The sequence below is a fragment of the Choloepus didactylus genome, chromosome 23 (genome assembly GCF_015220235.1).
Source record: "Choloepus didactylus isolate mChoDid1 chromosome 23, mChoDid1.pri, whole genome shotgun sequence".
Classification (NCBI taxonomy): Eukaryota; Metazoa; Chordata; class Mammalia; order Pilosa; family Megalonychidae; genus Choloepus; species Choloepus didactylus.
The window spans coordinates 29,245,907-29,264,805 of NC_051329.1; the positions used below are offsets into that span (position 1 = coordinate 29,245,907).

Sequence of the window (18,899 nt, forward strand, 5' to 3'; positions counted from 1 at the left end):
TTGGTTTTATACTATATGAAGTTCTTTGAACGTCCTGGATGTGTATATTCCATGTCTTTTGTTAAATTTGGGAAGTTTTCATCTGTTATTTCCTTGGCTCTTTTCTCTGCCTCTTTCTTTCTTTCTAGGACTCCTACAATGTGTACATTGGGATGCTTGATGCTGTTCCACAGGTTCCCCAGTCTCTGTTCACTTTTCTTCATTCTTTCCTCTTTCTGTTCCTCAAACTGGGTGATTTCAAAGGTTTTATCGTCAAGTTCTCTGATTCTTTCTTCTGCCAGCTCCACTCTGCTGTTGAGCTCCTCTAGGGAATTTTTAATTCTGTTACTGTGGTCTTCAGCAGCTCTGTTTGGTTCCTTTTCATAATTTCCATCTCTCTTTTGATATTCTCTTTGTCTTCATCTATTGTTTTCCTGATATGCTTTAGTTCTTTATCCAAGTTTTCCTTTAGCTCTTTAAGTATACTTAAAACCATTTTTTTAAAAAGTCTTTTTCTGATATGTCTCAATTCTGGTCCTCCTTATTGATGGTTTCTAATGCTTTAATCTTCTCCTTTGCCTGGACCATCACTTCCTGTTTCTTTGTATGTTTTGTTGAAACCTGGACTTTCTATATTTTAATGAGTTATTGCTGGAACTTAAATTCTGAGGTGTCTGTTCCTTAAGCTTGTATCCAGCTAGTATTATGACAGAGTTTGCCTTCATTACCAGGAGCTAACAAAACAAAAAAGAAGAAGTTAGAAAAAAACACCTTCCCCAGTGTTTGCAGATTGATCTATGTGAGTGATCTCTTTCAGGGCTTATCCATATAATGAGATTAGAGAATAGCTCCAGGCTAATGCATGGGGGCCACCCTGATCCTTTCTGTGCTTGTGTCTTGTCTTGGGCATGTGGATGTGGCCCTAGGAATTCCCCTGTTTTCATGGTTCCAAATATCCCCTTCCCTAGTAAACAGTTTCTTCCCAGTCCCTGGTACTTACACTATATGTTCTACAGCCAGCAGTCCTTTGCCCCAGGCAGCACAATTTTGCTTTCCCATCCTGTTCTACAGGAGAGCTCTGTGAGCTGCCTTCTACACACAGTAAATTCTGTGACAGTGCGTTCCACAGGCTACCACCAGAAGTATTGGGCCAGACATGGATACTCCCTGTATGTGCATGAGGGTTACTGTGCTCCCTCCAGAACTGGGACCAGGGGTCTGTGCTGGCAATGTGGGTGCCTCCATGCCTAGCTGTGGGGGTAGGGGAGGGGCCAGCCATCACGCCTCAAGATCCTACTGCTTTTAAGTATCCTTTTTCTTGAATTTGGTGCCTGATTTGTTATGGTAGGCCTTCAACTGTTTTCTGGAGCTTTGAAAAAGATGTTGCTGTGAGTTCTTGCTAGTTGTTCAAAGCTTCTATGGGGAGACAGAGCCCTGAAGCTTTTCAGCCATCTTTCAAAGGTTTTTGTTTTTTTTTTTTTTTAATTGTATTGAGATTCTTCATATACCATACACTTATCAAAAGATCCAAAGTGCACAATCAGTTGCCCATGGTACCATCATACAGCTGTGCATCCATCACAATTTTTTTTCAATTTTTAGAACATTTTCATTACTCCAGAAAAGAAATAAAGACAAAAAAAGAGATCTCAAATCCTCCCATACCCCTAACCACCCCCTCTCCATTATTGACTCACAGTATTGGTATAGTAAATTTGTTACTGTTCATGAAAGAATGTTAAAATACTACTAACTGTAGCACATAGTTTGCAATAGGTATATATTTTTTTCCCTATATGCCCCTTGTTCCAGTTTGCTAATGCTGCCATTAAGCAAAATACCAGAAATGGATTGGCTTTTACAAAGGGGGTTTATGTGGTTACAGAGTTACAGTCTTGTCGGAAATAAAGTGGTACCTGTAAGGGAATAAACGCTCTCTCGGTTCTGGAGGAGAAAAGAATTTATTTACGATCTTGCAAGATAGGGCGTCCAGCCAAACACATGAAAGGCTGGCGCGCCAGAGGAAGAGAATGGCGATCTTTAAATCTCCTACTCCTAATTCGCAAGTCCCTCCCGTTTCCCCATTGACTGGGTACTACAGAGGTTACAGCCTATCCGAGAACACTAACTAATTCATCTTTTGAGATTTTAATTTGTACAGCCAATCCCAGAGAGCCAACTAGCTCATTATTGAGATTTTGAACTGATCAGCCTATCCCAGAGAGTTCATTTAGTTTAAAAAAAGTTTTTCTTTTTGCTGTGAGTTCCTGCCTCTGATTTTACTTCATATTTCTTTACATTCCAGTAACCATGGTTACTTTTTCATATAAGGGGCTGGCAGATTCTTCTCTTTATCACGGGGCTTGTTTAAACTGGTTTTGCCTCCATTTCCCTTATTCCATGCTGTCTCTATGTGAAAACTAAACTTATCCCTTTCTTACAGTCTTAAGGCCATAAAGTGTCCAAGGTAAGGGGCTACCTTCGCTGAAGGATGGCCAATGGCATCCAGAAAACCTCTGTTACCTGGGAAGGCACGTAGCTGGCGTCTCCTCTGGAGTTCTGACTTCAAAATGGCTTTCTCCCAGGACGTTCCTCCCTAGGCTTCAGCTCCTCAAAAATGTCACTCTTAGTTGCTCTTGGGGCATTTGTCCTCTCTTAGCTTCTCTGGAGCAAAAGTCTGCTTTCAAGGCCATCTCCAAAATGTCTCTGTAAGCTGAAACTCCTTTCTCAGCTCCTTGCGTTCTTCAAAGTGTCTCTCTTGGCTGTAGCAAGCTTGCTCCTTCTGTCTGAGCTTATATAGTGCTCTAATAAACTAATCAATGCCCATGCTGAATGGGTGGGGCCACACCCTCCATGGAAATAATCCAATCAGAGTTATCACCCACAGTTGGGTGGGGCGCATCTCCATGGAAACAACCTAATCCAAACTTTCCAACTTAATCAACACTGATATGTCTGCCCTCACAAGATTGCATCAAAGAGCATGGCTTTTTCTGGGGGACATAATATATACAAACCGGTAGACTCCTCTATTATTAACTTCTAGTTACAGTGTCATACATTTGTTCTAGTTCATAAAAGAGATTTCTAATATTTGTATAGTTAATCACGGACATTGTCCACCACAAGATTCACTGTTTCATACATTCCCATCTTTTAACCTCTGACTTTCCTTCTGGTGACATACGTGACTCTAAGCTTCCCCTTTCCACCACTTTCACACACCATTCAGCACTGTTAGTTACTCTCACAATAACGTGCTACTGTCATCTCTGTCCATTTCCAAACACTTAAGTTCAACCTAGTTAAATATTCTGCTTATAATAAGCCACTGCTCCAAATTCTTAACCTCATTCTATATTTTCATGTCTGTGAGTTTACATATTATAACTAGTTCGTATCAGTGAGACCATGCAATATTTGTCCTTATGTGTCTGATTTATTTCACTCAATATAGTACCCTCAAGGTTTCTTCATCAACCCATTTTTTTTTTTTTTAAGATGGTTTTGTTCACCCACCATACTTTTTGGTCCTAAGTAAACAATCACTGGCTCCCTGTATAGTCACATATTTATGTATTCACTGCCATCACCACTATCTATTTAAGGACATCTCTGTTTCTTTCACAAAGAAGGAGGAGGAGTCAAAGAAGGTAGAGAGACAAAAGAAAAAGAAGAAGAAAGAAAAAAATAATGACAGCTAAAAGGCAACAAAAGGAGAGATAGAATTAAACTAAAATAGAATGAGTCAGATAACATCACCAATGCCAAGAGTCTCATACCCCTTCCTTACGTTCCCCTCTTACAGACATTTAGCTTTGATATATTGCCTTTGTTACATTAAAGGAAGCATAATACAATATTTCTGTTAACTAGTCTCTAGTTTGCATTGATTGTATTTTTTTCCCAATGCCACCCTATTTTTAACATCTTGCAAGGTTAACATTCATTTGTTCTCCCTCAAGTAAAAACATGTTTGTACATTTTATCACATTTGTTGAGCAGTCTAGGTTTCACTGAGTTATACAGTCCCAGTCTTTATCTTTCCTCTTTCCTTCTGGTGTCCCACATGCTCCTAACCTTCCTCTTTCAACCATACTCACAGTCATCTTTGTTCAGCGTACTTACATTGCTGTGCTACCGTCACCCAAAATTGTGTTCCAGACCTCTCACTCCTGTCTTTTCATATCTGTCTGTAGTGCTCCCTTTAGTATTTCCTGTAGAGCAGGTATCTTGTTCACAAACTCTCTCATTGTCTGTTTGTCAGAGAATATTTTAAACTCTACCTCATATTTGAAGGACAGTTTTGCCAGATATAGGATTCTTGGTTTTCAGCTTTTCTTTTCAGTATCTTAAATATCACACCAATTCCTTCTTGCCTCCATGGTTTCTACTGAGAAATTCACACATAGTCTTATCAAGCTTCCTTTGTATGTGGTGAATCGCTTTTCTCTTGCTGCTTTCAGGATTCTCTTTGTCTTTGATGTTTGATAATCTGATGATTAAATGTCTTGGCATAGGCCTATTCAGATCTACTCTGTTTGGGGTATGCTGTGCTGTGCTACTTGGATCTGTAATTTTATATCTTTCATAAGAGATGGGAAATTTTCATTGATTATTTCCTTTATTATTGCTTCTTCCCCTTTTCCCTTTTCTTCTCTTTCTGGGACATCCTTGACACATACATTCATGCACTTTTGTGTTGTCGTTTAGTTCTCTGAGATGTTGCTCATATTTTTCCATTCTTTTCCATATCTGTTCTTTTGTGTGTAGGATTTCAGGTGTCTCATTCTCCAGTTCCTGAGTGTTTTCTTCTGCCTCTTGAGATCTGCTATTGTATGTCTCCATTGTGTTTTTCATCTCTTGTGTTGTGCCTTCTGTTTCCATAGATTCTGCTTGTTGTTTTTTTCAATTTTCGATTTCTGCCTTATGTTCGCCCAGTGTTTTCTTTATAGCCTTCATCTTTTTTGCTGTATCTTCCCTGGACTTGTTGATTTGGTTTTTCATTTGATTTAGCATATTTCTTTGAAAGTCTTTCATAGATTGTTTCGTTAAAGTGAAACAATATCTCAACTGTATCTTGATTGAGGTGTAAGTTTGTTCCTTTGACTGGGCCATATCTTCATTTCTTCTTGTGTAGATTGTAGTTTTCTGTTGTCTAGGCATCTGGTTTCCTTGGTTACCCCAATCAGATTTTCCCAGACCAGAACGGGTTCACATCTCAGAGTGGGGTTATATTCAGTTTCAAGTCTCCCTGCAGGTGTATCTTAGAGGAATGACAGACTTTCCTGTGAGGTCTCTAGCTGCTGTGCTTTTCCTAACCTGCCCAGCAGGGGCTCCTGTCAGCCTGTTGCTTCTGAGTGGTCTAAGGATGTGTAGCCCCTTTAGTTTCTGTTTTGGCTCTTTTCCGCCAGGCTCTGGGGTCTGATTCTGAAGGGAAGACTTGTAATAGAGCTGGGCCCCACCTCCTTCCACTTAGGGAAGATAACAACCCCGAGGAAGTTATCATCTGCATTTGAATTGTTGTCTCTCTGACTTTGTTATTTCCACCCCATCTGGGTCAGAGCACTGCAAACTGAAAATGGCTGAGGTTTTCTCCACTGAGCCACTCAGATTGAGAGAGAAAAGGGGACAGAAATCCCCTCTTCAGGGCCAGTCTGTGGCCACCCTCCAGCTCTCCAAGGTCAGTCATCACCAAAAGCCTCTGTCTGCTTTTTGGGGGTTTGGAGCTTGTATTCACATTTGTTAATTAAAATCCCAGTTGGAGCTGGGCTGAGCCATATTCTCTTGCTTGGAGAATGCTGCTTTCTACCTATGCTGGTTTGGATGTATTATGTCCCCCTAAACACCATGTTCTTTGATGCAATCTTGTGGGGGCAGATGTGTTTAGTGTTGATTAGATTGTAATTCTTTGAGCGTTTCCATGGAGATGCGACCCACCCAGCTATAGGTGATAACTCTGACTGGATAATTTCCATGGAGGTGTGGCCCCGCCCATTCAGTGTGGGCTTTGATTAGTTTACTAGAGTACTATATACGCTCAGACAGAAGGAGTAAGCTTGCTACAGCCAAGTGGGACACTTTGAAGAAAGCACTGGAGCTGAGAGAGTAGCTGTAGCTGAGACAGACATTTTGAAGACGGCCATTGGAAGCTGATGCACACATTTTGGAGAACGCCGTTTTGAAACACAGCCTGAGAGCGAGCAAATGCCAGCCACGTACCTTCCCAGCTAACAGAGGTTTTCCAGACGCCATTGGCCATCCTCCAGTGAAGGTACCCGATTGTTGGTGTGTTACGTTGGATACTTTATGGCCTTAAGACTGTAACTGTGTAACCAAATAACCCCCCTTTTATAAAAGCCAATCCATTTCTGGTGTTTTGCATTCCGTCAGCATTAGCAAATCAGAACACTACCACAGTGAGGTTTTGCAGCTCAGCTTACTATGGGGGGAGGGGGCTCTCGGGGCAGTTCTGCAGTTTTTACTTACAGAATTTATGCTGCGATCTCAGGCATTCCTCCCAATCCAGGTTGGTGTATGATGTGTGGACAGTCATGGTTGTCCCTCAGCGGTTATTCCAAATTATTTACAAATTGTTCCTAGTTGTTTATTATTTGTTTCAGGGGACTTACTAAATTCCACTCTTCTCTATGCTGCCGTCTTGTCCCCTAACCCTTTCAAAGGTTTTTAATTACTGTTTAATTTTGTTAAAGATTATTTGACTATTTGCATTGTATATTTCTCTTTGTGTCAGGTTTGAAAGTTGTGTTTTTCTAGGTCTTTATCCATTTTACCTACATTTTAAGTTTATTTGCATCAAGTTGTTTATAGTACCTTCTTATGATCTGTACTGATATATCCTCCCCTTTTCTCTCCAATTACTGGTTTCTTTGGCTCTTTCTCTTTTTGATCAGTTCCACAGGATATTTGTCAACATAAGAACCAACTTTTCTCATTGAGCTTCTCTATTATGTTTGCTTTCCATTTGTGTAGAAAAGGATTAAAGTAGCAGGCCTGAGATGGCTCTCCTTAGAAAGGCCTGCTCGCAAGGTTGATCCTTGGCTGGCACCTGGGTATTTGGATTCCAGGAAGGTTCCCACCATTCCCTAACTGAAGGGTGGTTAACTGTAGGTAGACTGTGTAAACAATGTGGTTTATGCTAAACACCTGCAATTTCTGTAGGTGCTAGATGGAAGATCCCTACTTGACCAGGCCCCACAAAAAACCCAGGATGCTGAGTCCCCGATGAGCTTCTTTGGTGGACAACACTTTATACTTGTTGTCATAATTTGATGTTGGAGGAATTAGGAGCATTCTGTGTGACTTTACTGGGAGAGGACTCTTGGAAGCTTGCGTCTGGTTTCCACCAAGTTCCACCCCATGCACCTTTAATTTTTGCTGCTTTGCTTTGTATCCTTTTGCTGTAATAAACTATGGCCATGACTACAACTGTATACTGGGTCCTGAGAGTCCTTCTAGCAAGCCCCCAAATCTGTGGATGGTTTGGGGGATGTCCAACACATCATTGCATTAATTTCTGCTCTTTATTATTTAATTGTACTTTCTTTGGGTTTAATTTTCTGTTCCCTTTCTGATATGGATGCTTAGCTCCTTGATATTCAGTCTTAATTCTCTTATAATATATGCATTTAATGCTATCCTTGTTCCTCTAAGCACAGCTGTAGTTGTATTCCATATATTCACATGTACTGTAGTGTTTTATTATCAATTGAACATATTTTCTAATTTCCATTATGATTTCTTGTTTGACCCATGTGTTTCTTAGATATTTTTCTTGATTTCCAAACATATGAGGATTTTCTCTTTATCTTTAGGTTATTGATTTATGCTTAATTGCATTGTGATCAAAGAATATACTGTGTGTGATTTCAAGCTTTTGAGATATTTTAAACTTCTTGACCTAATACATGATCACTGTAATTTTTTATTTGGACAGTTTATTTCCACAGATCATTGTATTTTATTATAAAATTACTTTATTGATAAATATGAAACAAATATTGAAAATGGCAAAAAACAAATATACATGTTAGTAAATTATTATAAGGCAGATACCTTTGTAACCTACAAAAAGATAATCCTTCCAGAACTTCCCTCCAAATACAACTGCCCTCCCTCCAAAGAATAGTTACTCTTGACTTGAATGGTATTCACTTTCTCACTCTAACTGTGCATTCTTAAACACTATAGTTGAGCTTTGCTTGTGGATATTTTTAAGAAGGATCATAAGCTGTTGTATTGTTTCCTTCATAGTTTTCCACTTTTTCCAGATTTCCCAAAATGTTCCTTTATTGCTTTTTTGTAAAAAAAAAAAAAAAAAAAAAAGTTCCTTGTTGAGCTATAATTCACATACCATACGGTTCACCAATTTAAAGTGTACAATTCAATAGCCAAAAGGTGGAAAGAACCTAAATGTCCCTCAGCTGACGAATGGATAAACCAAATGTGGTATTTCCATGCAATGGAATGTTATTTAGCTATAGAAAGTGACAAAATGCTGATACAGGCTACATACTTTTTTTTCCTGAACCATCTGAGAATACGCTGTGGCCAGTTGTCCCAATAATGTTATTTACAGCAACAAAGAAAACAGCCAAATATAAGAAAAACTTCTTCCCTTTTTCCCTCTCTTTTTTCTGGCCCAGGATCCAATCCATGAGCATGCAAAGCATTTAGTCTTTTCAGTCTCCTTTAACGTGGAGCTCTTCCTACATCTTATCTTTCATGACGTAGACATTTTTGAAGAGTCCAAACCACTTCTTTTATAGAATGTTCCTCAATTTGGATTTGTTTGATGTTTCTTTTTTTTTTATTATTTTTATTTTTTCGGACAGGAGTAACCAGAGATAAGATTCTGTATCATTCTCAGTGCATCAAATCAGGAGACTCACCATGTTGATTTGTCTCATTACCAGTGATGTTCACTGTTATCACTTGGTTAAGATGGTGTCTATCTGATCTCTCTACTTTAACATTAATTAATGAGTATTTTGTGGTGAGATACTTTTTTTTTTCCTTCCAGAATGCTCCTGCATTTATTTTATATTTAAGTTTTCCAATATATATGCTTTTAATAATATGCTCTTTGGTTAATGTATATATATTTTTAATGCATTTTTATTGAGATAAATTCACATACCAGATAATCATCTAAAATGTACAGTCAGTGGTTCACAGTATCATTGTATATTGTACATTAATCACTGCAATCAATTTTTGAACATTTTCATTATTCCAAAAAAAATAAGAATAAAAATAAAAATAAAAAAGAACATCCAAAACATCCGAAATCCCTTATCCCCCCCCCCATTATTTATTTATTTATTGTCTTTATTTTCTTACTCATCTGTCCATAGACTGGATAAAGGGAGTATCAGCTGCAAGGTTTTCACAATTACACAGTCACACCATAAAAGCTATATAGTTATATAATCATCTTCAAGAATCAAGGTTACTGGATTACAGTTCAACAGTTTCAAGTATTTCCTTCTAGCTATTCGAATACACTAAAAACTAAAAAGGGATATCTATATCATGCATAAGAATAACCTCCAGAATAACCTCCTGACTCTATTTCGTGAGATACTTTGTGAGACTATGTTAATATTGCTCACCAAAGCAGCACCCACTTGTTTTTGTATCCTTTGATGGTTCTCGCCAAAATCAGTTATTACTACGATGATTCCTAAATGGTGCTTTTCCAATTCTGTAATTATTAGCTGGCTTTCTACTGTAAAGTAGAGTTTTCCGTTCTCCCCAATTATTTATTTATTTATTTATTTATTTATTCATTTATTGACATATCAGTATGGATTTATGGATTCCTGTTTTCAGTGGGTTTTAACCCATTTACTTCTCAAATTGCCCCAGATTCAGCCAGTTGGAGCCCTTTCACGCTAGCTCCTGCATCCTTTTGACATGCCCCCCACCATGCCTTGCTTACTTTTTGGTTTTCTTGCCCCATAGTATATATTCTAGGCTCGGCTTGTATTTTCTCTTTCCCAGACCTGAAATCAGCCCCCATTTTTCCTGAGAGCCCTGGTTCCTTTTCTTAGGGAATGGCTTTTTAAAGTCGGTATCTGGGCTCCAGTTGTACTCATTGCTACTAGGATGTCATTGCTTTTAGGTATTTCCTGTGGGCAGAGCTCTGACATATTTATGTTTTTAAAGAATCCTAAGTTTGTACCAGTATCTCCACTTCCAATCCACCAACACAGGGTTCTGCCTATGCTTTTTCCTTCCAGAACTGTAAGAGAGAATCCTAATGTTTCTGAGATGGGATTAAAAGTCAGAAAGTTAGTGTTTAGGAAGAATGCTTGGTTTCATATTAATATAAAAATTGCATTATCTGAAAATATTACATTTAAAAAATATATATATATAGATGAACTTGTTTCTAGTTTATAAGTGATTCCTCCTAAAATAACACAGCTCTGTAGTTCCTGCCTAAGCTGATCCAATAGTACCCTTCTTGAGTGGCTGGCAGGTATTTCCATCACAGATTGGGCTGCTTATTGTCCTTAAAGCATAGTTATTATCAGTCTGAGTGAGCTTATCTATATAATTTCGCTTGTGTGGTTAAACATGTGCATCATGTGCAGAGACAATTTGATTCTCTACTTTCTGTCTTACTTCTCAAGTTTAAGGTCTCTTAGGGGTGGTGCGGATAAGAAACCTCCTTTTCCAAAGACACTGCCCAACAAGAAGTCTCCTGCCTTCTCTGCGACCCGGAGCCAGTTACCTGGTGCCAGTCACCCCGTGCAACGATGCGCCCCCCACCCTGGGAACCGAAGGGGCCGGTTAAGAGAACTGCGTACCAGGTGAGCGTATGTCATCACCTGTTTGCAGTGACTTTCCCATTGTCTTTCCTTTTTGTTTAAAATGAGAGGATGATTCTGGATTTGCCAATCTCATTTATTGGAGGCCTCGTGGCCGGCTCTTGATAGTGGAACGTTCCGATGAACAGATACTTTGAATCTGCAGATACAAAATATGCCATTAAGTGTTTTTATTCATGCCCTCCAGTTATGCCCAACAAATTGTAAGCTATAAAGATTCTTCCAGAAAAAGTCTAAACATGTTCTAAGAAAAATGAAAATTTTCAACTACTCTTGATTAGGTATATCAAAGGCATCCATTTATTCATTCAACAAAAATTTCTTGGGTACTTAATCCACCAGATGTTGTAGCCTCTGAGGATGCAAGGTAAATAAGATGTTCCTAGTCCAGGACCTCCTGAAAGTTTAAAGTTGAGTGTGGTTGACAGGCCATTAGATGAGACTCAACAATAAAGCAGGGTAAGTGCTGAGAGAAGAATGTGGTGCCACAGGTGTACCCAGCGAGAGCAGCTGAGTTAGTGTGGCCAGCAGTGACTTCCTGGGAGAGGTAGAGTTTAAGTCACATCCTGAAGGATGTGTAAGAGTGAGCCAGATAGAGGGCAGGACAAAGAGTGTTCCGGGCTGAGCCCAGAGATGAACTGGGCAAGTCAAGTCAACTTCTTTTGTGTTCCAGGCACCATACTAGGATTTGGAGATACTATAAGGTCCTCTCAGGCTCACAGTACAGAGGGAAGGACAGACATCCCTGTGAGCCGATCACTGGGAGATGGTGTCATAAGGTTCCCCTAGGGCTTTGAACAGAGTGCTGAGAGTACAAAGCTACTCATTCTTGTGGGGGAAGGTCTGGGAACACTTCGCATAGGAGCAAGCATTGACTATGAGCCTTGATGGAAAGGGGGGCATCTGCCAGACATTTTATGCAGAAAGAAAAATATGAACAAAAGCATTATCATGCACTTGCATCTCCTGGACTCTGAAATCTGCATCTCACCTACCTCATTGACGAAATATTTTATGGAAATAATTTTTTTTATAATCTGCTTGATTTTGACTTTATGAATCTACCCCATCCTATGCCCTGTTTGTTGCAAGATCAGCTATGGTGCCATCTTTGGACTCGTACTAGCATCCTTCTCCCTGGGGCCTTAAAGGCCCCTTCTCCTTTCCAGAAGACTGATGATGTAAGCCGAAGTTTTAAGATGCATATCTCCTTTCTTTTTCCTTTTTTTCAGATGCATTGCCAGAAAGTTCTTGTATTTGTGGATTCAAAAGACTTTTGGAAGAGTCTTTCCCTCTAAAGCCAGGTAGTATTAGCTCAGAAACCAAATTTCTCATGAGCTCATTTTAGGTTTTTATTTTATATCAAGCTGTATGCATAGTCTTTATTATGGCACTTGTTATGTTCCTCACTGCCCTTTTCCCCACCCCATTAGATAGGAATGTTACCTGATAGATAGTAGGCTACAGAGTATTTATTAATTGAATGAGTGTATGAAAACCTTCTCAGGGAAAAAAGTGTTTGTCAGGAGAAGTAAATGAGCTCCTTCAGGGACTTGCATTTTGGGTCCATGGAGATACTTGTTACTGTTGTAAGTTTTGAGTTTTATTGTAAGTTGTGAGTTTTGTTGTAAGTTGCATGTGGCTTTTTGGTCTTGCTGTGTAATTGCTCCATATGTTTTGTGGGGAGTCAGAGATTGAAAAACTGTGTTGCTGTCACCAAAATTCTTTTCCTACTTAATTTTATTTAATCCATCTTTGACTAGGGATCTCTTTTCAAATAATACTTACATTCTGAGTACTTGGGGGATGCTGATTGTGTTCATTGGTAATGCATTTGTCTGTAAGTTAGAAAAAGAGAAAGTCTGACAATGGCCTAAACATATTGGGATTTGCTTTTCTCACAAGCATTCTGGGGGTTGGCACTGGTTCACCTGTTTAGTGTTCCCATCAAAGACTCAGGCTTTCCCTGTCTTTCTAGGTCACCATCTTTGGTATCTTGACCCCTTGTCCTCTTAGGTGACACTGCATAGTTGCAAGGTGGCTGTTCCAGCTTCATGCAAGAAAGATTGGGAAAGGGGAGGTACTAGCTTGAGCTGTCCATTTATCAGAAAAGCAGAACTTTCCTAGAGGCCCCCAGTTACATTCTGCTTCTATCTTGTTGGCCAGAGATATGTTAAGCGGTCACTTTTAACCACAGGGGCAGTTAGGGAAAGAAACCTTTCCAGCCTCTGGAGTGGACACCGATAAGGAAGCACGAACTTGGGGCTGGGGGTTAGATTAGCCAGTGAATGATGTCTCCCACCCTGCTTTAAAAAATTTACATTGCGTTCTCTTTAATTTCTTTGAGTGGTAGCAGGGTATAGAGAGAAGAATATAGGACTAGAATTTAGGAGACCTGAATTTTGGTTCCAGCCCTGTCTCTAGCTAATTGTTTGATCTGAGGATACATCCCATCCCTGGGCTTTCTGGGCCTCAATTTCTCAAACTGTAAAAGGAGAGACTGAGAATATCTGTTCTCTAAGCACCTACCTGAATTAGAACTCTGATACTGTATTTCCAGTGACTTAGAAACTTGCAACGGGGTGGTTGTTTTCAAGTTGCAACCTCTTTTAAATCCAGTGGGTTATTTGTTTGTAATTTTGGGGCAGGTTGGCATATTGATCTTTGTTTTTTTTTTTTTGTCTTTTTTCCATATTTGGTTATATGTTTTTCACTTTTGAGGACGTTAAAGGGAGATGATATCATACCAGAAACTGCAGAATAATGTCTTTATGTACATATGCTGGTTTGAATGTATTATGTCCCCCAGAAAAAGCCATATTCTTTGAGCAATCTTGTGGGGCAGACGTTTTGGTGCTGATTAGATTTGCATGAAAATGTGCCCCACCCAACTGTAGGTGATAACTCTGATGAGATATTTCCATGGAGGCATGGCCCCACCCATTCAGGGTGGGCCTTGATCAGTGGAGCCATATAAATGAGCTGAGGGGCAGAGGGAACTCAGTGCAGCTGTGAGTGACATTTTGAAGAGGAGCTACAGCCAAGAGGGACACTCTGAAGAATGCCCAGAAGCTGAGAGAGGAGCTGCAGATGAGAGACATTTTGAAGACAGCCATTGAAAGCAGACCCTTGCTCCGGAGAAGCTGAGAGAGGACAAATACCCCAAGTGCAACTAAGGGTGACATTTTTGAGGAACTGCAGCCTGGGAGAAAGCCACTTTGAAACCAGAACTTTGGAGCAGACTCCAGCCACGTGCCTTCCCAGCTAACAAAGGTTTTCTGAACATCATTGGGCATCCTCCAGTGAAGGTACCCGATTGTTAATGTGTTACCTTGGACACTTCATGGCCTTAAGACTGTAACTGTGTAACTAAATAAACCCCCTTTTATAAAAGCCAATTCATCTCTGGTGTTTTGCATTCTGGCCGCATTAGCAAACTAGAACAGTACATAAAGAATATTTTAACACTGAATAGCACAAAAAATATGTGTGTCCATATATAAACAATCTTAAATATGAAGCAGTCCTGTGTTTCTGAAGAGAAGATCTAAACAAAAATTTTTGACTAATTTGGGATGTAGATTAAATAGTCATGTCCATTTAGAGTATGGTAGCTATAGTTTAATTATAATATAATATATTTAATATATAGTATAAATATTTCTTCCTTCCTCATTCTTAGCTGATGGCCTTGCTTCCTATTTCGTTGGAAAAATAGAAGCAACAGAAAAGACCTCCACTACATCTACCCACCCGGCAGTGTCTGTAGCCGTTTAAATGGACAATGTGTCTGCGGTGAAATCCTCTACTCTGTACTATATTTCCCTCATGCCTACTCAATTCTTTCTTTTCTTTTCTGCATCAACAATTTTTCCCTCTTTACTAGATTATTTCCATCAGCATATAAAATGCTGCTATTTTTCCCACCCTAAAAAAGAAAACTTCTCCCCACTTCCTCCTGTAGCTAGGACCACATTTCTATGTCCCTTTTACATCAAATCTCCTAGCTATATTCAACATTTCCAAAATCTCTTCTTTTCTCTCTTAAATCCACCACACAACCAAAACTCCTTGTGTTAAGGTCAACAGATTTGAGATTAATGTCAATTCCTAAACTTCCTCTTTCTTGACCTACCAAGCAGCGTTAGACAGTCCACCATTCATTCCCTCCTTCAAGAGCCCTTTCTTCTCTTGGCTTTTAGGCTCCCTTCCTCCCCCAGTTTTCCTTCTAGCTCTTTGGCTGCTCCTCTTAGCTCTCCTCTGTCAGTTCCTCCTCATCTAAATAACCCAACACCCAGTCCTTGCACTGCTTTTCTATCTACCTTCCAGTTGTGGCACTCTCATCAAATTTGTGATGATTCCCAAATGTATACACACCCAGCCCAGACTTCCCCCTTGAACTCCAGATGCTTCCACTCTTGACAGCTCCACCTGAGCATCTGAGAGACATAACAACTTAGTACGTGCGGAACTGAGATCTTGGTCTTCCCTGTAGACCTGCCTGCTGAGTCTTTCCCATCTCAGGTAATGGTAACACCCATTCTTCCAGGTGCTTGGGTGCTTGCTCTTGCTCTCTCACACCCCAGTTTAAAATGCCAACAAATCATGTTGATTCAGCCTTCAAAATGTATTTAGAATCCGACTTCTTTTCAGCACCTCCAGCTGCTACCATCTGGGTCTAAGCCATCATCTCTCCTGAAGGATTCCAGTAACCTCCTCCCTGGCCTCCTGCTTCCAGCCTTGCCCCTATGGGTCTGCTCTCAACAGGATACCTGAGTAAAGCACATCCCATCACTCTTCCATTCAAACCTCCCACGGCTTCCCATCCCACCGGAAGTAAAAGCCACAGCCCTTACCCTGGTCCACAAGGACAATCTTTTGTTTTGCTTGTCTATTGATTTTTTTTTTCTTTTCTGCTGTCATATTTTTAATTTCCAGGAGCTCTTTTTTGTTCTCTTGAATGTTCCTTTATATACATATTTATATAATAATTATTTTTGAAGATAACTTTATGGCTTGTTTTTAATATCTTTGCTTGCGTTTTTGGTATTTCTTCTGAGCTCCTTTTTTTCTGTGTATTTTTGGTCACTGTCTCATTTTTGAGCCTTCCTTCAAATGTCAAAAGATCCTTTTTTGTCTGTTCATATTTAAGAACCAGGCACACAAAAGCTCATTTTAGAAGTTTTTATTTGTATCAGCATGGAGGGCGTCCCTGTAGGCTTTAGGGGCAGAGACAAGGTAGTTTCACTGGGGCATCTCCAGCGTTGGAACCTGAAGGTCTTTTCCCTTAGGTTGATGGGTTTTCCCCAGATGAGAGGAACTCTGCAGACTCCTGGGGTGGGGTGGAGTTGAAGCAGGGAGGCAGTGGTTATAAGCTTGGCTGCAGACAGGGGTAAGGGAACATGGGTCTCACTCTTTGAGGGTGTACACAATCAGTTTAGGACCCTTTCCCTTAACTTGCCTGCTTATTCTAGAGTCACTGCCCCTCTGGTCCACCTTCTCCAGAGATAAACCTCAAGCCATGGAATCTAGCAGCCTAATTGCTTTTTTTTTTTTTTCTTTTTTCAGTTGTGGAAACATATATACAGCCTAAGTCTTCCCATTCCACCCCCTCCCTAGCCTTCCTTAGTGGGATTAATCACATTTAGAATGTTGTAATGCTCTTTCCCACCATCCATTACTAGAAATTTCCCTTCACCTCAAACTGCAACCCTACACTCATTTCTTAACTCCCCATTGCCCCTTCCCCCATTTCTCTTAACCCAAATTCTACTTTTCTTCTCTATGGTTATATTCTCTGATGATTTCTGTGTGTTTACTGTGGGGCTTAAAATTAACCTCTTAAATCCATATCAATCTTGTTTTTCTTTGATACCACCTTCACTTCGATAGGACACATAAACTATGTCCCTATACTCTTTCATTCCCCCACCTTTAAATAGTTGTCTAAAATTACATATTTTACATTGAGTTCAAAACCACTGATTTGTCCTTAGAGTTTGTGTATTTTTTATCATGTAAGAAGTAAATAGTGGAGTTACAGTTCAAAAATTATTGACTTTTATTTGTATTCCATTGTGGTTGGAGAATGTGCTTTGAGTATATTCAATTTTTTTTTTTTTTAATTTCTTGAGGCTTGTTTTATGTTCCAGCTTATGGTCCCTTCTGGAGAAAGATCTGTGATCACCAGAGAAAAATGAGTGTCCTGGTGATTTGGGATGTAAGGTACTATATATGTCTGTTAAAATTCTCTATATCTCTTTCTCCTTTCTTTGTTTCTCTGTTGGTAGGGCTCCCTTTAGAATCTGAAGTAGGGCACGTCTTTTATTGGCAAAGTCTCTCAGCATTTGTTTGTCTGTGAAAAATTTAAGCTCTCCCTCAAATTTGAAGGAGAGTTTTGCTGGATAAAGTATTCTTGGTTGGAAATTTCTCTCTCTCAGAATTTTCAATACGTCATGCCACTGCCTTTTCGCCTCCATGGTGGCCACTGAGTAGTCACAACTTAGTCTTATGTTGTTTTTCTTTTGTATGTGGTGAATTGCTTTTCTCTTGCTGCTTTCAGAACTTGCTCCTTCTCTTCAGTATTTGAGAGTCTGATCAGAATATGTCTCAGAGTGGGTTTATTTGGATTTATTCTATTTGGAGTTCGCTGGGCATTTATGCTTTGTGTAATTTATATTGTGTAGAAGGTTGGGGAAGTTTTCCCCAACAATTTCTTTGAATACTCTTTCTAGACCTTTACCCTTCTCTTCCCCTTCTGGAACACCAATGAGTCTTAAATTTGGACGTTTTATTTTATCTATCGTATCCCTGAGATCCCTTTCGATTTTTTCGATTTTTTTCTCCATTCTTTCTTTTGTTCTTTCATTTTCTGTTCTGTGGACTTCTAGGACACTGAGATGTTGTTCAGCTTCCTCTAGTCTTGTATTGTGAATATCCAGAGTCTTTTTAATTTGGCCAACAGTTTCTTTTATTTCCATAAGATCTTCTATTTTTTTATTTACTCTTGCAATGTCTTCTTTATGCTCTTCTAGGGTCTTCTTTATGTCGCTTATATCCTGGGCCATGGTCTTCTTGATGTCCTTTAAATCCTTTGCCATGTTTTTGTTCCCTGATTGTAGTTCTTTGATTAATTGTGTGAGGTACAGTGCTTCTTCCGAAATCTTGATTTGTGTGTTTGGAGTTGGATTCTCCATATCGTCTGGTTTTATCATATGCATTAAGATTTTCTGTTGTTTTTAGCCTCTTGGCATTTGCTTTGCTTGATAGGGTTCTTTCAAGTTGTAACAAAAAAAAGGATATCGATCTAATTTTTCAGAGACATAGTTTGGTGACGTACTCTTTCTCTAACTAACCAGCAGATGGCGTCTGTGAGTCACCTATATCCCTCAAGTCAGTTCACAACCTTGTTCCCGCGGTGTGTGGGAAAATGATTCTTGTGAGTTCAGTTGGAGAACTCAGTTTGGGTGTGTTGCTGGAGCCGTCTGCTCTGAATGTGGGGTGTGTGTACGGGTGGCCAGGGAGGAAAGGCAGTTCTAATGTTCAAATACCCCTGGTTCCAGGAGATTCCAGGCTGCCGCAAGAGTCTAAGCCTTCATTTCAGTTCAGCCCCAGACCCTCTCTCTCGCTGCTCTACAAACCACTGGACTTGGCGTAGCGCTCCTGGGTTCTCCGAGCAGGTCTCCCCCTCCCAGCCACGATCCTCCAGGAGCTCAGCCGAGGGAATGCCGTGCTACGTCACCAGTGCATGCTGTCCCTCAAGGGAAGCCCTGGGCCGCCGGGCTGTGTCGCGGCGCGCTCTCAGCTCATTTCAGAATGCAGAATGTCTGAGGCTGTCTTTACTGCAACGCCTTGTGGGCTGAGAACAGCTGTTTTCTCCACAGAGAGAGAGAGAGGGACAGAAAAACTCCCAGGTTCACCCGTCAGCCAGAGATAGCACCCGATCCTCTGGGCTCCCTATCCTGAGACAGATATGTCCCCTGATTCTCCCAAGGTCAGTTGTCACCAAAAGCCTCTATCTGATTGTTGAGGATTCGCTGTCTGTATTGAGCAGTTAATATT

The 18,899-nt window shown here is 40.1% G+C and overlaps 1 protein-coding gene across 4 annotated transcripts in view; it reads left to right on the plus strand.

The window, feature by feature from the left end:
• SFI1 (SFI1 centrin binding protein) overlaps positions 1-18,899 on the plus strand; it is a 104,231-nt gene that overhangs the window by 9,023 nt on the left and 76,309 nt on the right. For 3 of the 4 annotated variants that reach the window (XR_005214028.1, XM_037817145.1, XM_037817146.1), the window contains exons 3-4: positions 10,641-10,820; positions 12,071-12,142. Coding sequence is in view for 3 of the 4 variants with exons in the window: in XM_037817145.1 (XP_037673073.1) it covers positions 10,641-10,820; positions 12,071-12,142 (252 nt within the window). In the remaining variant the exon portion in view is untranslated. The remainder of the gene's footprint in view (positions 1-10,640; positions 10,821-12,070; positions 12,143-18,899) is intronic. The other variant, XM_037817147.1, reaches the window with a different exon arrangement.